The sequence below is a fragment of the Clavelina lepadiformis genome, chromosome 3, assembly GCF_947623445.1.
Source record: "Clavelina lepadiformis chromosome 3, kaClaLepa1.1, whole genome shotgun sequence".
NCBI lineage: Eukaryota > Metazoa > Chordata > Ascidiacea > Aplousobranchia > Clavelinidae > Clavelina > Clavelina lepadiformis.
Window position 1 is genome coordinate 9494621 of NC_135242.1, and position 23778 is coordinate 9518398.

The 23778-nt window shown below is 35.7% G+C and overlaps 3 protein-coding genes across 3 annotated transcripts; 2 read left to right on the forward strand and 1 right to left on the reverse strand.

The window, feature by feature from the left end:
* The first annotated feature begins 3 nt into the window (after window positions 1-3).
* On the forward strand, window positions 4-2192 carry LOC143449615 (abasic site processing protein HMCES-like). Its single transcript, XM_076949881.1, has 6 exons — window positions 4-110; window positions 365-576; window positions 685-894; window positions 1268-1438; window positions 1568-1710; window positions 1798-2192. Exons 1-6 carry the CDS (start codon window positions 55-57, stop codon window positions 2008-2010), a joined length of 1005 nt encoding a protein of 334 aa, XP_076805996.1. The 5' UTR covers window positions 4-54; the 3' UTR covers window positions 2011-2192.
* Window positions 2193-2332: 140 nt separating this feature from the next.
* On the reverse strand, window positions 2333-8137 carry LOC143449616 (uncharacterized). The gene is made up of 5 exons (XM_076949882.1): window positions 7984-8137; window positions 3598-3689; window positions 3296-3493; window positions 3090-3214; window positions 2333-2931 (listed from the first exon to the last, which is right to left on the reverse strand). Exons 1-5 carry the CDS (start codon window positions 8042-8044, stop codon window positions 2661-2663), a joined length of 747 nt encoding a protein of 248 aa, XP_076805997.1. The 5' UTR covers window positions 8045-8137; the 3' UTR covers window positions 2333-2660.
* A 4692-nt stretch (window positions 8138-12829) lies between these two features.
* Window positions 12830-23048, forward strand: LOC143449625 (poly(A) RNA polymerase, mitochondrial-like). The gene is made up of 10 exons (XM_076949893.1): window positions 12830-12974; window positions 15422-15636; window positions 15738-15938; window positions 16118-16247; window positions 16700-16894; window positions 19555-19678; window positions 20810-21045; window positions 21258-21418; window positions 21575-21720; window positions 21883-23048. Exons 1-10 carry the CDS (start codon window positions 12890-12892, stop codon window positions 21956-21958), a joined length of 1569 nt encoding a protein of 522 aa, XP_076806008.1. The 5' UTR covers window positions 12830-12889; the 3' UTR covers window positions 21959-23048.
* The last annotated feature ends 730 nt before the right edge of the window (window positions 23049-23778 follow it).

Genomic DNA, 23778 nt, shown 5'->3' on the forward strand with positions numbered 1-23778 from the left:
GGTAATCATTCAGTAATTTACCTATTATGGAAGATTAGACTGAATAAATTGATAATGTGTGGAAGGACAGCATGCACTTTAAACCCAGACGCCATCAGTAGATCATGCAAGTATATAGCAATATATTCTCATATCATAAACTTTCGTTTGACTTAAATTAAAGCTATATTTATATTAAATGCATTGTGATGATTCTCTCTCACTCGTTCTGTGTTTATCTTCCTAAATTCTGTAAAGCATGATTGCGTTTTATATACATACTTTTTTTTTACATATTTTGGTGCATTCTCTCATAACGCAAAAAAGTTAAGAAATAAATAGTTTAATTGGAATAGATTGTTACTGCATGTAACGGTACTTACAGATACAATACTAAAGATGGCAGGCAGGTGAAACCAACTTGGTCAAAAAACCAGGACAAATATTATCCCAGTTATAATAAAGCTCCCCAGTCTTACTGTCCTATAATTTTGAATGGAAAGCATCTGCAAGATGGAGAAGATTTTAATTTGTCTGTTGCTGACGAAAGAACACTTGTGGCTATGCGATGGGGTCTCATACCAAGCTGGTTTTCAGGTACCATACAAAAAGTCAGCAAGTGATAATAGTCAGATGTAAGTTCCAAATGTTTTAGTTGTATTTACACATACTGTACTTGTTTTGCCAGTAAACTATTTTTTGTAGGGGATGATGTTGATAAAGTTAGTTACAACATGAATAATGCAAGAAGCGACACAATGCTGGAGAAGAGATCATACAAAACTCCACTTCGAAAAGGGCAGCGATGTGTTGTTCTTGCTGATGGCTTTTATGAGTGGAAGACTACTGGCAAAGACAAGCAACCATACTATATTTATTTTCCACAGCCAGAAAAACAGTCATCTATCATCAAAGGTAAATTTTTATGTGTCTTGCTATGTTTTGCAGTTTTTTGCCACTATGTTTCATTGCAAGCCAGACCTCCTAAAATACAGTAGAACTAGTACGATATGACTGATTGTTATTATAAAAGCTTACCCTGTCATCAAGTTTTGCTAAATACACTGTTAAATTAAAATTACCATTTTCTTTTAAATATTTTTTATACTTCTTAATAAATTAGTTACTTTTCTTGCTCTTTCATAGAAAAGTGTGCTATAGAAAATCTATGATGAGTAATAGTTAGTGATTATATATGTACTGGATTAAGATGTTAGCTGGTATTGCAAATTCAATAATCACTTCTGCAAGCCATGTCATTGGTATGAATTATCAGAAACTTTTACAGATTGTGAGAATGGTGATGGACCTTCTGAAGAAAACGTTCGTCTTTTGACAATGGCTGGTATTTTTGAGAAAACATTTCACAACAATGAGGATGTTTATTCATTCACTGTGATTACTGTTGAGGCAGACGAGAGTTTTGCTTGGCTTCACCATCGCATGCCTGCCATTCTTAGTATGTTGCATTGTTGCCATTGATGACTAGAGGTGTATTTAATGACGATATTTACAATACCGTGATAACTAATGATACAAATAATCTAATATTTGTGAAGTGTGTACATCGAGAATTTATTTCATGTAGCTGGCGACAATGATATAGCTTCCTGGTTGGATTATGAGCATGTTTCCTTGGAAAAAGCAGTTCAACTCATAAAACCTAAAAATTGCTTGCAATGGCACCCTGTATCTAAGTACGTCAATAACTCTCGCAACCACGGAACGCAAGTTAGTTTTGCCTATTTCAACGTTTTTACAAATGGCACTGATTTGCTAATATTATTCAGTTATCATACTTATTTTTACACTTCCCAGTGCTGTGAAGAAATTGACTTAGATGCTGAACGGAAAAAAGCTGATGGTAAGCATGCTTCCGAAGCAAAGAGCCTTATGAAATGGCTTTCAACTCCAAATGCGAAAACACAGCATTCCACTTCCTCTCCATCAAAACCAACACGATCTCCATGCGTGAAGCGTACATGTGGTGGCTTGGATCGCTGGGTAAAAAAAGTCAAGAAAGACAATTAGAAAGTTGAAATGTACAGTTTATTGCTGCTATTGTCTGTTTAAATCATCTTGTTCTTATTTCATATACTTTCTTGTAAGCCATAACTGCCCAACATGTCGTGCCATATTGTCTTTTTTCTACTTTCTTAAGTTCTGAAATTGCTTAGTTGTAATCTTTTCAAAAAATTCGTTTCATAATTGTCGATACATTGCCTTTAGTTGTCCTGAAATTTAACGAAGGACCTAAGATAGGATTGGAGTAGGACGCAGCCTGATGCTTGAATAACAGCACCGATGTAGGCTCGTAGCTAATGTACTTGTCTCTGCAGGGCTCAACAAAATCTCGAAAGGTTCACATACTGAACTTCAACAATCCATTTTAATTTTGACAAGTTTTTGCCATTGGCCATGGTAAATTGATATTTCTCCAGCGGTTTCAGTCCCGCCTTGCACCATGCTAGCTATGGCCTTTATTACTGTTAAGGTTACCACTAATTTGCTTGTGAATATTTATGCAAACTTTATTAACATTGAACCGAACATCATTCTACTACTACAGTGAACAGAATCTGAATAGGCATGCTGTATTGCGTAAGGAAAAAAGAATGTACTACATAAAAGCTACAAGCATACGTAAAGCAGTGAACGCACAAAAGTAAAATGCGCAAATTTTAGTAATACTGTAGTTGAGGGAATATATCCACACTTAATACTGGAAGGGGGTAACATGATGGTTCCACAGCAGGTACTGCTATTTCATGCATTTCTCCCTGGTTTGCATTCGTTGCATGCGACGTTGTAAAACTTGCTGGCCAGGGTGAGGCCGTTTCTAAAGTGTGGAACGTTGACGAAGCCAATGTGTAAACCGGAATAGTTGGTAATGTAGACAAAGGAAGTGTTGCTGTTAGTGAAGTGAATGCAGATGGATTGTCTGATATCACTCTAATAACAAAAATCAGGAATATTTCTTACGACAGCAGCCAAACGTCATTGCATTAGTAGGCTACTTGGTACTGGTAGCCTATACAAAGTATATCGATGTTGGCTAACCGACCATGTAACATTTTAAAGGTCAAGGTATCTCATTTTACAGATTTTACCCATGAGGTGTGGTTGAATCTTGAATACATTTACGAGTAGACCTTTGATTGCATCTTTGTATTGAAAACCAATGCCGCAGATGGTTCTGAGAAACTGAAAATATCTCTGACAACATCGTCAGGTGCTATAAAAAAGAAAGTAGGCCTATTTTATGTTGGACTAACATCTTTAGTTTTGGACAATAGCTTAGGCTAGGCCTACTTACTTTTTTGGAAGGTCGGTTATTCATGAGAAAAATCTCGTTTAAGCACTTTCGTAAAGGTTTTGTTAAGCTACGAATTTTTCCGTCGGAGTTTTCTCTTGATCGTTGAGAAGTTATAAGATGAGCAAAAGAATCCATGTTCATCAAACACAACCAGTCAACAATCAGGGCACTGACCATAACTCTTTTGGAATCACCCAACTTTACGTTAATAGATTCATTTATGCAGTAAATACAAAGCCGAATAAGACAAGACATCGAACAAGCAAGAAAAAATTACAAGTTTGCACTAGGCCTACACTAACCTTTCCTTGTTCAAACAATGATACCTCTCTCGCAGTAAGATTTTCTGCAAACCCACACGAAATGATTGTTGCTAAATATTTTTGAGAAATGCCTAAATACAAAACTGGTTTAAACCCAATATAAAATAAACGCCTCAAAAAATGAACGATATGCTTTGCTCACTTAGATTTAATTTTTGTACAATATTGATGGCCTTAAGCAAATTATTATGTTTGGTCCGGCCATTAATTTACGGTTTACGAGCGCGACTTTTTTGGGATCAAATTTAAAGTCTTCAGCATTATTATTGCAATGTGATTAGAGTCAGCATATCCAGTGTGATATTTGGCGGTCATGCGTGCTTGTTCCATATAAGTAAATATCTCAATCCAAGGTTGCATTGGTATCATCCACACATCGAACGATGTATCCTGAACTCACTAATTTGGGCTAGGCCCAGAGGCTTAGCTAGTGCACGGAGACAGAGGCAGTTTTTGCGCCCCTACTTTTCAAAATAAATGAAAGGTGCAAACTCTAAAGATGCGAGCTATAGTGGAGCTTGCAGTCCGAGGCATATTTTCTGGGTTTGCTGAATCTGTAAGTACAATATACTAGGGAACCACACATCATCAATGTCAACGCATTTAAAATTTTGTACGCATTATCAAAATCTCTGACCTTATTTGGCACCTCCATATGGCTGCGCCCAGGGCAGACGTTCCCCCACCTACGCCTCTGTCTATATAACCCAAGTAATTTTCCCATTGGTATAATCATTTCAATTAAATCTTGTGTAGTATGCTGCTTGGGTTACATTCTCCTTATTTCGTGTTTAGGACTCTGTCCGTTCACACGCTGACATTCGACATCCGCACAATTGGCAAGAACAAATGAAATCGTTTTGAAATGTTTGGATCCATTCCATACAGAGATTCTCGCGAGCGGATTATAAATTCAACAAGTTTGCTATCTTGTTCGTTTGGCCACTAAGGTTAAACAAAATTATAATCCGCTCGCACGAGAATCTCATATACTCGCCATAAGCAGAATATCGCAAACTAGAATAAATTTTATCACAGGAGCATTCTATAATAGGCCTAATCATTTACGATACACACTTTCTATAAGGAAATGCAGTGGGCTCTTTCCAAAAAGCTAAGAAATTTAATTTTCGGATTAAATGATAGTTAAAAAACTCACTTCGTTTACTACTTGCGCGTTCGGTTGTTTGTTGCGCAGGTTTTAAATAGGACATGTATAAAAATAATATGACTATCGTATATAGGCTGCTGTATTCGTGCACGTAACTTTCAAGTCGCAGTTTTTGTACCAAGTCTTTACCAAAAGGTGTAGGGGACAGATTATACACAAAGGATGAAACCAAAAAGGATATATGGGTTCTAGGTATTGAACGTGGTGATTTTGTAAACAAAGAGGTGTCATAATTAAAGATTTCATCAAATCACCTTTTTAGTGGCCTTCATTAGGACATAGAAACGGGATTTCAGTCCTTAAGTAGGAGTTTCTTTTCTACGTTATTTAAATTATCTGCACCTAAAGATATTTCTTGCTACTGTAGTCAAATCATGTTGTTCCTATAATCTATTTTGGCTGTTAATACCTCTGCTAGTCAGCATGCTCTACACTGCTCCTATACGTTCTTTTTCTTTTGTGGGTTGTGATATTCGATCGGGAGTCGGGACCTATTCGCTTTCCCGCGCTACATAACCCCGAAAAACATTAGTCCAATCAACTACAATCTCGTTAATTGGACAGGTTCTAGAGTCTATACTCTTGGGTCTACTCTAGACTATAATAAATCCTGAAATTTTAAACCCCGTAACGACTTAACCAATCTGCAAAATCCCAAAGTACTTAAAAGCAAAGTAGCATACCAAGGGTTTATTATTATGGGAGTTATTATTGAAAAATAATTTTGTTAGCCTATCCGAGTGTGTTGCATTTTATTTCATATGTATTGTATGCATTCGGGATTTTGTCCGTGGTGGGTCATAATTTCGGGATAGTATCAAGCGAGGAAGTGTGCATTACAGATAGTACTATAACTAGGTTCCACGACATATGGCCGCGGGAAAATGACCGCGAACAAACTCACCGGGGTCAACTGAACGTGACGTAAATTGACCGCGAACAAACTGACTGTGATGTAAATTGACCGCGAACAAACTAACCGGGAACAGACTTACCGGAATGAAAATTGACCGGGAGGTAAATTGACCGTGGGAGTCCTGACGTACAGCTTCAATCTGACAATTTACTTAACTAAAGTGTCCATTGTTATTGCAATGAGTCCATTGTTACTACATGAGATAGGCTACAACACATTGTTTCATAATCTCATCAAACAACTCGTCTAGACCGGGAAAATGCATGTAACAATAGGAAATCTATGAATAAAGGTGAAAAACCCGTAGGGTCACCCTACACCCTACAAGGGGCCAAAAAACTCTACGAGTGGCAACCTTGACTGCAATACACATACTAAATTGGATAGTGACTAGATAGCGACTAGATAGTGAATTAGAATTTTGACCTTTTGACGGCCAATTTGTCGCCGGTTAATTTGATCGCCGGCCAATTTATCGACGGTTAATTTTATCGCCGGCCAGTTTACGTCACGGTTAATTTGATCGCCGGCCAATTTGTTGCCGGTCAGTTGTCCACAACCAGTTGTCGCCGGCGAGTTTGTTCACGGCCATATGTCGTGATCCCCTATAACTATACGGTAAAGCGTTGTAGACTCGTGATATTCTTTTGTATATTTTGTTAAACATACGAACTTGACTATTTTGTGGATTTTGTTTGCCATCTTGCATCTTTTAGCCAATGGGCTTTGACAGTTTTTCCTGTTCCTTCGAGAGTATTTTCGTTATTGTGCTATACAGGGCTAATACCATCTACTTGGGACCGAAAATAGGGGGGATGACTGGAAACAAAATAGAATATTTCTAACAATATAAAACATCATATTAGACTATTAGAGCAATATCTTGATCGATAATGTCAAGCTGACGTGGGTTATAAAGCATTTACTTGTGACACATTCGCAGCATATCTTTCTTTTATGATATCACAAAATGTTTGCGGCAAAACACTGCATGTGCTATTTTAATAACCTACTGTATTATATCATCCGCCTGACAAAGAGTAGAGGACTATATGTTGCGTTTCTACAGGTTGGTGCAAACAACCGTTTCGCAAGTGAATTGAACAAACGAATGTGCGATTAGATTTTCTATTACTTGAAGACGAGTATGATATCCATATTCTGCACATCTGTGCCTAATATGACGTATAAAACGCTTTGTTGTGAATCCAGAATAAAACAAACTTTGATGAAGTGTATATGCAGTGTGGTGATTCAATAGATACCCTATAAAACACTAGATTGCTCTTCCTATTGTTGTCGACCAATCAAAAATGAAGCCAATTGAAGAGATTTGGCGACAACGGCAAGGGACCCAAACTGGGCTCTGAACACGATTTTATAAGGCTTTTAAGCTGTTAAGTCCAACCTTAAATTGTGAGATTTCTTCATCAATTTTGTAATCTATATAAAACATGGATAAAAGGGGAACTCAATGCTGTGCTTACAGTTGCGGAAAAAGGAAAAAGAGAGAATAGCGCTACAGTAAGCGATAAGTTAATGGAAAGAAGTGCCAGTGAAGAGAGTTCGGATGATGAGACAAGAAAGAAGATTTGCCATCCAAGAACCTTTCATGCGTAAGTATTTTTTTGCATAATAATGATTGATTACCTACAACTAATGTTTTTCTTGGTTTAACGTTAATACCGACACGGCGTTCGGTACCGTATGTAAACTGTAGCGTAGCCTACTGGCACTGACATAAAGTACTGTAACTGAAAGCCCTTTTCTCATTGCTTAAGGTGTTAAATATGCTATTTATGTCTATGTGTATACGGTCTATAGTCTAACTATATCTCTTATTCGACTACAGGTTAGTTGCTTAAAACTGAGTTGCAAAGAGCAATAGTGTAGTAGTACCGGCGGGTGTTTTTGTGCAACAGGAATTATTAATTAATCGTGTCTTTGCACCAGTCGTTCAATTTAATGAGCTGTAAGTTCTGACCATCTCATTAACATTGCAGCTGTTGTTCATTTGCATGGCGTTCAACCAATAACTTACCTCAGCTGAAAGTGCACCCGAACAATCTCTGTTTTATAGGATATCTATGGGTGAATCAGACATCACAAGTTTAGGATAGTGCACAATCAAACAATCACTTTTATAATATAGCCTACGGTACATGATCATATTTATGTACTGGAAAAAGTAGTGTTGCACACAAAGTCTTATATTTTAGCATTGGAAACGGAAAACTTTTCGTCTTTTCTTTTATACAGTACACAGTAATTTCACTACCTGCAATTTCCCGATACAGTCTTAGAAACAGACGTAGATTTCTCTCACCGCTTTTATCCATACCTTTTTTTGGAACAAATAATAAAATAAAGCACTTGGATATTTTTAGTACTTATACGCTACCTTAATGGGATTTTTGATTAAGAAATCTTTACAAAAAACAACCCAGAATTTCTGAAGATATAAAGGAATTACAGTAGTCTACACGCTTATATCTGGACTAGATACTAGAGATAAACTTATCCGAATATCGAATCAGTATTTCAATTAGGCTTATACTTGACTATCAAGCTATCCTGATGATACTATTATGCATAATTATTATATATGCCTGTCACCAAACTAATTTTGACCTCAACAAAATGGGTTCTAGTGCAGAAATGCACATTACACAAACAAACAACGTCATGATGTAAACGGGCAAAGTGTTTATGTAGCTACGTAATAATCCTAACCTAATCTTAACCCTGAATAACCGATTTCAACCTTTGCGCAGCATCGTTACTAACTGCGCTGTGATAATTAATCTATGTCTACTTTCAGTTAAATGGTCACCCACACTTCCTAACAGAAGTAACGCCTTTCTCTCGTGGAGGCTCGCAAAGTTTAGGCTTCATGCCAAATGTTGCCAATGCTTTTTGCTACATCAGCAAGCGTTCTCTTCGCGACGGGTTCGTCATAGTTTATTAAAGAGATTTTTGTCTTTGTCGATGTCACCTTCTACTTGGTTTTAATTAGCCCATGATCTCGTCTCGTTGGCTCGCTTGGTTGTTAGTTGGTCTTAGTGTTTTCCCAATATCACTTGTTTTCTTTGAAAAGTATGGCGTGTTGAAGAACAGAAACAAATATATTGCAATTACACTCTACGGAAATATGATACATTTATGCCATTATAAACGATACCAATCAGTTAATTACCAAGTGGTTCCTTAAAGTTAAATTTCACACCAAGTTTAAAGTTTGCATGAAATCAGGTATCGTAATATTTGAGAACGAATTGTGTGACATGAACAAATTGTTAGAACAAGATGAGAATTTACCATGTAAGTCATAGTGACCATTTCAACGTTGTAAAAGTTCGTCCTGTAATTAGCTATGCTCCTCTGCTGACAAACGTTTTGTGACAATGACAAAACGGCCTTTAGGCTGCTTAAACGTTATCCCAATTGTGTGTTTTGGTTGTCGCGTTTATTCACGCAGCGAAAGATCTCCAATGCATGTTCACTAGTTACCGTAAAACCATATGCGCACGGCATGTTTATTTTACTAATCTTTCTTTTGCAAAATGGCATTACTATTGCATTTGCATTTGGTGGCGTATGTTTAACATTTGCGCTAACACCATGCAAAGTTATCATGCGAAGTTTGCCATCAAGGGAAAAAGATGAACTTTTGTACGCGTATCCATCATGTGTCCATTATTTGTTGGCAGTGGGCCCAGTTCGCAGGTCAATTATAATGCGAACGGAGAAATAGTATCATGAATAAGATAGCAACCATTAACAATATAAACGTGGGGGAAAATACGTTTCGTCGATAGGTTTGTTTTGTCCGTTTTACCTTGCGTTTAATGATGCTGAAATTTGGCACCGATAAAAAAGCTTTATGTATAGTCTGTTTAATCTCACTGTACTCACATTACAAAAGTTAACTGACTCGCATGTGAAATCAGTGGTCTTCCTGGCAGGGACCTAGTTTGCTAGAAAACTTTCGGTGGAGACAAACTTCGTGTGATATGCATTGGAAGTCAGAGGTGAACAGTACCGAATTCCTGTACCGCGGTACTTTATCAGGACCGATACCGTGAGTAATTTCGGAAAAAAGTACCAAATCTCTGTTCCAAATTACTTTTTCCAGGAAATTTGAATCAGTCCCGGTACTTTTAAAGTGATTACTTCAAAGTTTTAACAGGTATGTTTTTCTAAAGTTCATTTTAAGTAAAACTTATTGCCAGGTTTTAGCGTTTGTTGTTCTTTTTTATTTTGCAAATGTCTAATAAAATCGCAAGAAGTAAGTTAACATATATTTTGACCTGGAGTAACTTGTAACTGAGCCTTAATATAGGGGTAAAAAATGAACTTGTAGTAGGATCCGTTATACAAAAAGTACCGACAAAGTACCGATTTACATTTTTGAAATAATGCCAACTATCGGTACCATCGGTACAATGTTTGCCAAATACGGGTACCGTTAGTCCGTTACCGACGGTACTTTCAAAGTCCTGACTACCCACCTAAGTTGATTTTTACAGAAGGCAGTTCCGATTATGGGATACAATCATAGTAAAACGGGTAGTTAGTTAAAGTAATAAAATTTAATATGAAATGAAACAAAATTGTCTATTAGACATTTGTACTACAGTGGTCATCGTTTATAAACCACCTAGGGACCGGAATTCTTTTACACTCAATGACCGTGTCCATTTATCTTATTTGTTCTTCTACTTTTAGGTCCTCTCTTATTTTAAAAGTTGGGGGCATTATCCTCCCTTTTTCGAATGTGGCGGTCATGCAGAGGCGGATTAGCAAACTAAAACAGCCCGGGATTTTTACAAGTAGAGCGACCCAGGAAAGGCCCTGTAGAGCGCAATGTGGATCCGGAACAGAAAGTAAATTCGGTTTAAACGTTATAAAAATTAACGTAGTTTAAATAAAAAATTGATGAAATAAGAGCGTTTTTGACTTCATTTGTAGCCAATTGACTACACATAAATATAAAATCAACAGGTTTTACAGGGAAACTTTCACAACTCAAATTTTAAAGTTTTTATTCTTTATACACTTCGAAATGATAATTTATATGTAAACCCAAACACAATTTGAGGGGCCTTATCTTGCCCACATGGGCGCAACCAAATGTTCAGTTACAGCTAATAATATTATCGATAAAGGCACAAACGTTCGTATTACTGGTACACTACCTTTTAAGTTTCGTGTTATTACTACATACTTCCTTTAAGGAATTAAGAGTAACAATGAATGTAATTTACTAATAATTCAGGCCCCATTAAAAGTCGTAGGCTCAAGCCAATTGGCCCGCGTGACACCTCTCATACACTGGCCTCCTCCCGAACTACCGGTGGGCTAATCCACCCCTGGAGACATGTCCCCCCTCCCGTCTTCCCTGATCAGAGGTCCTTGCTTCCTTTTGAATGAGTAGCATTATTATTTGCTTTTAGGGGGATTCCCTTTATGAAACCTCATCCATGCAACAAGTTAATTTTGTCTATCTTTAACTATGTTATCTTTAACTCTCTTTAACCGACTATCTTTAACTATGGGCTGCGTGACCTACTTTCGGTGAATTAATCACTTTCAAATAGTGACAAATAATAATCAAATAGTGAGTGTCTTATCAAAAATGGTAAATAGGTGTTCTCTCAGAACAAAGCCTCTTATAACAGGCCAGGCTCAGCACAAGGCGTCTTATAATTCAAGTGGCAAAATCATGTTGAAGAGCTTTTTGAAATAATGTTAAAAACTGTGACTTTCTATATAAAATTTGATAATATACAAATAAAAAAATAATGATGATGTTATACTATGGTCTAGTTTATAGTGTCTTATAGTACAATGTGGTATAATAGAATGGGAATCTGCACCAGACAATATTTTAAAACATTTAAATATATTACACAAAGAAATAGTAAAACTAATTACCTTATCTATAAAGATACCAAATTAAAAACTCTTCCATTCAAAGTGATATCCTAAATCTATCTATTACAGACAGGTAAATGCATAACTGCTATACCAATTCTCTTTCCCATTTATTTCCCAGATGTCGATGTTAAGAAATTACAATGATGAGTGCACACTACTAATTGCTAAAACACTTTCTTTCTGTATAGGTTGTAACTTCCGAACTTTCATAGTTAAATGAGATGAAGTAACATTTTCAAACCTGTGGTCTTGTCACCATTAGCCACGTCCGCGAGTGCCCTTGTATGGAAAGTTTGCATATTAGCACAGGAATATTTACACCAAAAAAATTAGGGCCTATACTTTAGGATACCCACGCCAATATTAAAATTCTAATTATTTTCTGCCTCAATTAACTTCTATTTTGATAAATGAAGGCGATTGTAAGGCCGTTGGCTTCCCCCTGATTATCTGTGCCACTGTCAAGTTACAAAGTCTGTCAAAAGATGATCAACAAATGGAAATTTAACTGCACTTGCAATCTTTGTATGTGTGTTTCTTGTGACACAATTTTATGACGTCACCCCAGGAAGGCCAAAGCTGATATTTATGCCAATGCAATAACAATACTTGTTCCTTTGCAACAAAGGTCTCATACAGGCAAATGACCTGTCTTAGTCACCATGAAATTATGGGCTGAAGTTTCTTTGGATTTCATATTTTATTTTATTTCCATAATTTGAAAACAGAAAAAGATAAATTGTATACGGTATTTGAAAGAAGTATGATCCCAGATAGTGAGATATCAAATGTAGATGTTTACACATGATTTATATTTTACTATCCAAATTTTCACACCTAAACCTTCCCTTATGCTCCTGTTTAGTATATTTATTTATCTACATTTTAACTCTTTATATGTCTGTGGACATTAAGTTGTGGTGCTGCACACACAAGATCCCATCAAAAAATGCCATAGTATCCAGACTAGGTTTATGCTTTTTCAACATTTGCTTTGCAACAAAGGACTAACTTACAATGTTCACATAAAGTATCTACCATTTATTTATTTTATTTACAGAATATTTTGTGAGAGATTACTTAAACTGTGTAAATTACTTAAACAGTCGTAATATATATAATTGGTATTTTTTTACGATTTTAATGTTTTAATTTACATCAATTCTTGATTTTCATTTAGTTATTATAAATATTTTAGTAGACTATTTAATGCTACAAAACTGTTGCCAACAAATCCAAGCGTCATGCAGCTTTTTAAAATTTGGAAGCAAAATGTAAAATATATAACCATACTGAAAAGATATGTTACAACCCTCCATGCATCTTCAGGTATGATATGATATATAGTATGCCATTTGAATTTTTACATGCCTCGTATTTACAGGAGCAATAAAGCATGTTTTCTTAATCATATTATTTTTTTATCAGCCTAATTGTGATCAGTTGTAAAATATAGTAGCAAAATGCAGAAATGTTAACTGCAAACCAACTAAACCAAATGCTTAAATTAATAAATGTAGGTAATGCAGTAGAATGTGCTTAATGTGACTGACCATGTTGGCGTTGGGATCTGATCATATTTTTTACTTTTTTAATCTTCCTTGGTTGTAACCAGAAAGGATCAACTCAGTTAGCAACAACATGATTAAAAAATCAAATTTACCATTTAATTCAAGTAACATTTGGTTAGTTTTGAGCAGAGCTGGTTACGAGCGTGCTCATTTTTCGCGAACGATCGAAGTATCAATGCTATTCTGTCAAAATGCTGCACGCTCACATATTCTTATCTTTTACTTCTGCTTATTTGCATGGCGCAAAAGATGCTGTGATAGCGCTGTATAGTTGATAAATGAAAAATTTTTGACTGCTTTAGAACTAATTTTTGCCTGATGATGCTATAAGAAGGTAAAATAATGACCTGATTTTTTTGCCGTAGCTTAGGTAAGCTAAGTCGCTCTTTGCTGATTGGCCAAGTCAGTTATTGTTAGTCATATATGACATACGCTGCGTACTTCCTTCCTTCTATAAGCACTGCAAAAAAGTATCCTACCTTACAAAAGTAGCCCTGCGATGGAAAAACATGGTGATTAACTAATGCATCAAGTACATAATGCCAGAAAAATTATTTGAATAAACGTTTTCAACGTAGATGATTCACTACTGCCTCAGTAGTGAATCACCACCAATGAGAATTGAATGGTGACACTTATGAAACCAAACAATCATGTCAAAATGCAACAACACAATGCTCCATTGCAAGAAAAAATACGAAGGATATTGAAAAAAGTGTTCTTTACACTTTAGTGTTTTTCCATTTGTTTTGCATTCACCTAATTTCACTCTATATATATGTCACAAATAATTCGTAAGCACCACAATATCACTCACCCATTAGATTAATGCAACAGGAAAGTTGTAACGTAGATGCTTTTTAAGTCTAACATGTCAAAACAAAACATTAAAAAACACATGGAGAATAATTGCAAAAAACAGCTCATGTATATTCAAAATGACAATAAACTGTATAAGTCATTCATATTGTCAGTAAAAATTCTCTATACTTCGCAGAAGTACTAAATTAACTTATAAGATAGGTATCATAGTTATAATACGTAAACTAATCGTAATTATTTAGGGATTTTTCTATGCTTTTTGCAATTTATGCATTCTCTATGCATTTTTATAATTTGAAAAAATAGAACTATAATTTATTTTCCAAAATAGTGCCATTGTTTTTACGGTAACTAATTTTTCTTTATTGTTATCATTCAAAGTGTGTGATAAACAGTAATAATTACATGCAGATTACATTACTAATTACATTATCATACATATGTAAAGTTAATTGTTTCACAAGTTTTACTTTTTAGAGTCCTCTTTTTATGTAAAGACTAATTTATGCAAACCTTATGATAGTTACGCTCTGCTTATGTTGTTTTTTAAAGATATATGTATATTACTCTCTAGACCAGGGGTGTCAAACTCAATCGCACCAAGGGCCAAAACGCAAAACTTATTTAACGCCGCGGGCCGTAAGGATAAAAATTGATTGAACGTTTCCTGACACCAATACATGAATTGGAACAGCCAGCGAAACAACACTAAATTTTTGATTATTCTTATCTTACATCATTATGTTTCATTCATCTCCTTGCAAAAGCATTAAAGAATTAACAGACAATAAAGAAAAAAGCGGGATCACGTCAATTGACCGTGAACAAATTCACCGGCGACAATTGGTCGTGGTCAACTGACCGGCAACAAATTGGCCGGCGACACAAATCAAACGCTACGCATTTTATTTTTATTTTTTACGCAAATTAGCATTGTTGTTTATTCAAATTATATGATTTAAGTGATAATATGATTTAAGGTCAGTTGGTTCTAGATAAATTTACGTCACGGTCAGTTGTCCCCCGGTCAGTTGTCCTCGGTGAGTTTGTTCGCGGTCAATTTCCCACGGTTAATTGTCGTGGAACCGAAAAAAGCAGCCCAGACTACAAGCGTTGGAATAAATCGATTTATAATCTTGTTTCTTGCTTGCAAAAAGTAAGTTGTACTGTACAATGATCTCGCGGGCCGGAAATAGTTCAATGTATAAAATAACATTGCGGGCCAAGTTTTATTGTGAAGCGGGCCGGATGTGGCCCGCGGGCCGGGAGTTTGACACGTATGCTCTAGACACTTTATATTGTACAACCTTAAAAATACAACTAAAATTTCAATCTGAAATTACTGTAATGATATCACACTTATTTCTGCTTTATATCAATCAGCGGGTCCTGTCACTATTGATCCACTAGAAGTATTGACAAACAGCAACTTCTCATATCAAGATCTTTTTTTCACACTGCATCATCAAGCACAGAAGAGCATGTTTCTCCATGTAGATGTGGACCCTGCCACTGATCAGCAATGTCTTGCAGATGCATTGCATCCATTTTGTTCAAAAATGGGCAATGTTTTATATTTAAAACCAGTATCAAATTCGGTATTTACTTCCACCAACATTTAATGCTGTAGAAGAAAATTATACTACAAGTCAGTTTAATAGATTATATTGGGGATAAATTTTGTGTCTCTCATTTGCAGCTGAATTATTTTCTGGTTGAATTTTCAACTGCTGAAGGTGTTTTAAATTTATCCAACGCTTGTACTGAGGGGTCTTTAAATCTGCATATGGCTAAATTATCACCCTCGGGAATGAAACAAAACCTTATCAAGAAAAAGGGGGTGCTATCAAACAGCAACAGAAAAATTAGCTTGCAGCAGAAATTGCGGGATGCGGCCACGGTATGTAAACACACAGTTATTATGTTGGTTCCATAGTACCAGTACTGGTAGTGCTAATTGGCTAGGGCAAAATTCATATTACTGGTCAAGGTAAATCCTAAAACTTGTAAGTAATGTAAGTCTCTAAAAAGTTAATTGAGATGATGGAAATTTTTTTGCTTTTTTCCGATTTTTTTTAGATGTCAGAGCAGATGAATGTTTACTATGAGAATGCCAGGAGTTCTTCTGATGATGTTAGAAAAAAGTTATTTTTGCCAACACTACTTCAAGATTTTTTTAATTTTCGTATGAAAACAAAATTTACTGCAGGTCTTTCCTCGACTTAACATAAATATATACAGTATATCTTAGAACAGTGCCTTATTCTAACAAGATGTTAAACTTTTAAAGCATTTTTTACATATACATTTTGGCAGTAGTTAACTAACAGATTGGAATTGACCTAATACTTGTTGTTAAGTTAATATTCATAACGGACCATTTTTACCAAGGTGTTTGATACAGTTATGTACCTGACATAAGATACCATAAAACCAATTTGATTTATACCACATTTTTATTGCTAAATTAACATCACTGTACAACATCAAAAATAATAACTATAAACAATTATGCATGTGTGTTTATATCCGTATAAAATTTATCTTTCATATGTATGGTACTACTGTATATAAAATTAAAGCATCTTTTGTAAAAAATCTTTATATTCCTGATATGTTTTCTGTGATTAAGGTCTATCTTGTGATTATCTTGTTTTATAGTACCATTTGGCACTGTTATGATGGGTTTGGGCACAGAACAGAGTGACATCGATCTTTCACTTACTCGTCTATCACTGGCTAAGAATTCTAAGCTAAACTCAACAATTACTACTTTACATGACTTACCTACGAAATCTGCTGAAGCATATGTTTCCCTGCATCGAAGTGGCACCCACTCACTGTTTTCTGCTGCGTGTAAGTTCCTATTTTATGTTCTATGAATTTATTTGCAATACTAGTTTGCCTGAAGATGTAATTCTACCTAACGCAATAACAAAGAAGTAGTGTGTTTTGCAAACATATTGCTTTGGTGGTTTTGTGGAAAAACGTATGAAAATAAATTGAAATATGCAAGTGTTTTGCTATGATTTCTATGGTTGTTTTATAAAGAGGACGTTTTTGAAAAAACTTGTACATCAAAGCTTATCATTTTACTGCTGCTGTTGAGGTTGCAAAGATCTCAGTTGTTGAGAGATTTCGTGGTAAAATCAACAATATAAATTTTGGGGACCTTGGGCATACTGCATAGGTTTTCAATTTATGGGTCACGACCCAAAGTTCCATGTATTATCCGTTGAGTCATTTAATCTTTTCGGTGTGACCCATACTTGGTTCGCCTGGCATTTTTTAGATAGCTACTTGGTTTTGTTTTTGATATGGCATGCTTGAAACTGCACATAAACGTTTTTTAGTCATAAACCAGCAAAATCATTGTTAAACAATCGATGACATTTTTATTAAGCGTTTGTTATGTCATATTACACGTTATGATGAAACACCAAAGAAACAATGCATTCAATAAACGTTTTGCTTCAGCACGCTGGAAAGTCGGATATATATGTTGTTATTATGTACAGTACCAACGTTTAATGTTTTGTTTGCAACATATGATTTTGTGTGATTTAGTGCTGTGGGCACAAGGGGTTGTTTGATTTGTGTGTTTCAAATGTGTCATAAATTTGTCCAGGGTAGGAATCACCGGATGCTAGCAAAGAAAACCTAGATCAATTTTATCCTTGATGTCTTTTTAACGTGCAGGCGATTTAGCTTTTACTCTGGGACAGCTTTTTTATCCTGTTTAATTTTTTTTACTTTGGATTTGTCAAGGACAATGTTGTCTTGTTTTCTATATTAATCATGGGAATTAAGAAATGCCACACCGTTGCCATTGTTAAAAGTACAGATTTTGATCATGTTATCATTGCTCAAAGCTTTTGAACTTTGTGGAAAATTTTATTTCAGACCCGAAAATACATTTACAAACACAAACGCAAAAATTGCTTGCAGATTTGACATCTTTTTGAAACTCATGTCTGGCTGACTTCGATATATATATTGTTCTTTCAACTTCAACTTTGACGTTTTTTGTCTACTTTGTCATAAGAATGTTGTGTTGAAGGCCACATCTCAGAACGTTTCTTGTTCTCTCAACTGCTTTTTGACGCAATTCGGGGAGCTGAATCTCTGGTTATGCCACACACGCTGAAGTTGTTCTGAAATTCTAATGTTTGTTTTCAGTTTTTAAAACTTCTTTGCTGAGTAGATGAACGAGTGCTCTTCCTTCTACTGTTTAGTCTGGAGCAGATAGCTTGATATCTATACTTGAACTGCTGTTGTGTTTTTTATTCTTGTTCAAAGAACCTTCGTTTATTTTTTAACGCCAGTAATCTCAGTGTTTATAGTTTCTCTGCAGTGTCATCAGACAGATATCTAATGTTTGGCAGGTTTCAAAATATCTGGTGTCCAGTTTCAATTTGGCTAGGTTTCTTTGTAACTTCTCATTACAAATACTTCAGCAACAGTGATGTAATGGTAATCTTTGATGTATTTACCAGCTTTCATTTGAAAGAGCTGTTGAAATCATAGTGAACCACTTGCATATTGATAAAGCCATAATCATCCTGCCTTTTGGTATTGAAATCTTGTGAAAGATGATATCTCATAAATGTAAAGCACAAATATATCCTACTAGCTTAAAATCCGAACTGTATTTGTAATAATTACAAACATTTTAACAATTATTGTAACCGGTTTCAATCTCGCAACCATCCTGATTTGAAAACCTCGTAATGTATTTACATGTTGCACTTGGAAGTTTTCCTCCAAAATAAGTTGTCCCGCTCACCTGGACACAAAACTCAGTGCAAATATTGAATCACCAGATGAAGTTTAAGGTTTTACTCCTATGAGCATCTTTATTGCAAAGATTTATAACTTGCCTACGTGAAGTTAGAGCTGGGCATTTTTTAACCAATTGCTGCCATATAGTCGCTAATTTTGCCAGGTCTTAAAATGTTACGTCCAGAAAAAACTGCTATATATTCTTAAGAATCTTGGTTAAATTTCTGTTAATGGCCAGGTATTTTTCCAGCCTTAGTAGTAAGCACATTTAATTTTCCTTCTCACGATTACCTTGATTCAAAAAAGTTACCAGATGTTGATGTATTACATTTTGAACTTCAATTTTTACCTCATCTACAAACTGAGCGTTTAATCATCAGATAAAGTTACGAAGACTTTTGCTAGCGTCCCTAAAAAAACCTCAACCTTGGACATTGGAGCACAGATTGATTATCAATTTCAGAACCATTTCACAGATGTATTATGTCCATGCAAAGCCACTTAAGACAGTGTGGCTTAAGCGACTGGGAAAACACACCGGCAGACAAATGGACAGACAGACACACTTGCCCTTTGCTTATATGAATATCAATTAACTGACATTTGTAGTGTGACATTGAATAGAACTGTTTTAAAAATGGCTTTAGGGTATGAAAAATGGTTGAGTCAAAAATTATATGTTGAATAATAGTGTTTTGGGTTTACTAATTGTGTATTTCATTTCAAATTTTTAGCTGCTGAAATTGGAAAGCATTTCCCTGGTGTGTCGGGTGTTACAAATCATGATGCTGTAGTTCCTATTCTGAAGCTACATTTTGCACCATTCTCTAGTGATGTTGATATTTCTTTAGAGAACAAGTCAGTATGGCACAAATTGCTCTGTTTTGCAAAATTTGTATTAATATCACTGGGGCATGTAGCAGCTTTACACAAAGAACTAAACTGAAGTGTAATGAAAACTATGAGGGCCAGTTGACTAGACAATCTTTGATTATAGGTACAGTATATGTATTCATATATGCACAATGTATAAATCCTAAGAAGAATCTTATTGTAGTGTAAAAGTTTTCAAAATTTTATATCTTGTTAGTTATACTACCTATATATCTCATTACCTACATCACGTTTAACATCTTGTATCTTTAGATTAATTTGCAATGGATGTTAATTTTACTAATGTTGACATTATGTACAAGGCCATTAGTGACGTAAACAATCGTAGAACATAATCTAGTCCACAATCCGTCTGCGGCATAGATCACATTTGGTATCGTATATATATATATATATATACATATAGCCCACATAGTTCTCAGTTCATTAAAATAAAAAAAGGTTAAAATCTTTTGCCTGAAGACTGTTGCAAAATATAAGCTACACATTACAGTTTATGCGGGCCATCCTGTCAGTTTGGTGTGACGGACACATTCTAGCCAGATCACAACTCACTTTACAGTTTAGTTGATAATAGCTGTTGAGTTTTTGGAAGTGGTTTGGTGTAACAGTGGCATAAACGAAACATTTGCTACTACAATGTAGCTGATGTATTTCTGTTATACTTCATTAGTACGTACTTAAACGTGTTAGTTTTCATTTACTTGTGCCCAACTTTTGATTCGTCATTTTATAAATAAGTACTAGTAGCTTATAAAAATTATAGCAGAGTTGCATTTTGCTATTCCCATAAGCATCACATGGCAGTACTTTTTTGTTTTAGGAGGTTTTATTTTAGTTTTTAGTATTTTATCAACATACTTCATAACGCCAGAGATAGAATTTTTGGGGTCACCATCGACTAATTACCACAGGCTTGCTTTGCTTGCAGAACAAAACCCTAGCACTTTTATGCTTAACATGTTGAACTTAGGTACTATTAGAAAATGCATAACTAAAAATGTAGTAATGATATTTAATGGCTATCTGAAGTTTGAATATTTGTTGCTAAAATTTTACAATGGAAGTGTGCATTTTAAGATGAGTTTATTTCAGAGTGGGGATGCAAACTGGTTGGATTTTCAATATGTATGTAAGGATTGATAAAAGAGTCGCTCCGTTTCTTTTTTTACTACGTCAGTGGACTAAGCATAATGGACTTTCACAACATGGGGGCACTTTGTACTATGGTTTGACTCCATTCATGGTTACATGTCTAGGTTTGTTTTATCTCATGCGTGTGCAACCAGCAGTCATTCCTCCCATGATAAATATGCTTACACCAAGAGCAAGTAAGTATTAATGGGAAGTTGCAGCTTATAATCTATTCTAATTAAACATATGTCGACATGTTGGACAGTTATATCTGCTTGTAGATTGAATTTCTAGAAACACATAGATATAGCATTATACCCGTTTGGTCCAGAAGGAAAGCGCTGGCTCAATTGCAGAACGACTGTAATACGTATTTATTTAATACCTTACTGAATCATGTCTTTCTCAGCTCCAGATGATTTGATATTGGGAAAATTTCATACAAAAATAAACAACAACGTTTTAAACTTCAAATCTGAAAACTACAGCAGCGTGGAGGAACTTTTCCGGAACTGTCTGGAGTATTACCGCCTTCTTGAGTTCAACGAGTTTGAATTGTGTTTAGCCACAGTAAGTAAACACTAATCTTTTCCATAGTTGTTTGAAACTGACTTACCTTTTACAACAACCTTTACATACAGACAAAATGAAGTAGTTGTGATGTAAATTAAAACAAACTCTTTCAACTGTATTCGCGGTTTCAAATTAAATGAAAATGCATTGCAGGGCACTGCCAAGAATGTTATGCAGTCAGTATTTCATGCCTCTGCCGACCTTCACATCAAGATTCCGCTATCAAACATGAATGTCGGTAAAAATTGCTCTTACCAATCTTTGAAAAAGTTTCAGAAAAGTGCAGAAACTTTAATTAGGTGAAGTATAATGCATGCTAAAACGAGTATGCACTATTAGTATACACTATTATCATATATATTTTTTTCTGGTTAAGGTGTTTTCAGTGTAAAACAGTTGTAAAAAATTAGCAGCTTAGTTTATGTTTTTGTCTCGTACGTTGACTTTTTTTTCTTTTTTAGGCGATTCGAAAGCCGAAAACGACATAAACATAATGAATGGGGTGTTTTAGCAGCGGTTACACTCGAAAAATCTTAGCTACATTGATGGTTTGTCTGGAAAAACCAACCCTGCCAGTTGATGCCACTTAGCAATAAATCGATGTTACAGGGTGGCACAAAAAAACGTTCATCAATAAAAATCGAATACCTTCCAAAATTTTATTAGATTAACACAAAAATTCAGCTACATTAGGTTAAGTCTATGTAGTAGACATCTCCAAAGTTTCAAGTCTGTACCAGATGAACTCTTTGTTTAACTCGCGCTCAAAAATGTGCTCTAAATGAGCTTCACGGTGCTGCAAGCACATTTGGATCCGGCGGGCAAAGTTCTCGATGAACCTCCCACATTCTTCCCTTGGGATCGCTTTTTATTGCTATTGTGATTGCTGCCTTCAGATCAGGGATAGTCTGGGGGTTGTTGCCATACACCCTGTCCTATGTATCCCGACAGATAAAAATCTGGGGCGTTCAAGTCCGGTGAATGTGACCTGCGGCTGATCAGTCGGTCAGGGAAACGCTACTGTAGCCATGCCAATGATTCGTTTGAGGTGTGGGGGTGGCACCATCCTGCTGGAACCACTAGACGTCCATGACGACCCCTCTTCGTCGACCAAGTGCTGTCCGGAATTTGCCAAACACCTGAACAAAACGCTCGCTGTTGATTGTCACAGACCGCTCGTTTTCGTCCTCGAACCAGAATGGTCCAATGATGCCATATTTGGAGATGGCGACGCATTCAGTGCACTTGGCAGAGTGTAATGGCCTTTGCAGACAGTACTCGGGGTGTGTGCTACCCCAGAAGATGTTGTTCATAGAGTTCACATGACCTGGCAGCAGAAAATGTACCTCATCCGAAAACCAGACATGCCGCGTGGATAGAACTCAGCCGAAAATAGGCGTCAACTATAAATGTCTTTTATTCAGTAGTTCATTGCATCTCAAAGTAGAAATTTTCTAAACTTATAGAACATTATTTAGAACTTGGTAAATCTGAAAAATTAAAAGAATTGATTAATTATTTCAAAAGTTATTCAAGTTTAGGTGATGAACGCTTTGTTTGTGTCACCCTGTATTTTAAATGTGTATTTTTATGTTTGTGACCCCTTTATAAAAAAATTTAATCTCGGCTCACTTGCATTCTCACCTCAAGTTTTTGCGATCTGCTTCTCAGCAACAGTTTTGATAGGAACCAAAGTATATTGCAAAATGCATAGGGCTGCAGTAAATTATGTAAGTTTTTTGAAGTGCTTTGTTTTCTGCTTGATGAGAATAACCCGATGAAGTGTATATAAAGTCGGTCTTTGGCCAGTCTGACTGCGTTGGGTCCATCGTTGCTTAGCACTAGGGCTGGGAAAGTTTATCTGACTAATAAGCGCTAACGCCTAAAAACTCTTAGTAACTAAACAATTTGTTAGCCATTAGGTGAAAACGTACATGTAACATAGAATTTAGAGGAAAATTTTTGGTAATCCATTGACAGGTGGAAATGTGCTGTTCTGTTAATCATTTTAAGGCTTGAACAGCTTGTTTCTTTGATCAATTACGTAGCCTAGGATGACATATGTTGCTAGTAAAAACTTTTCATCACGCTTCTTGAGAATATACAGTACTTTTACCTGCATGTAACGGCTACAGAAAATCGGTTAAATTCCAAGCTCTATTTAGCACAAAAATAAGAGTTTAGCTACTGTTTTGCGCAAATCTCAGTAGGCCTATTTCTTTTAGAAAGAGAATGTCTATGGCTAAGCCATAGCTAAATTAAAAAACTTGCCTCTGGAATGTTTCTAAAATTCTGGCACAAAACATTTTCAGTGCTAACTACTAACAGCATCCTTAACTGGGGACGTAGCCTACTTG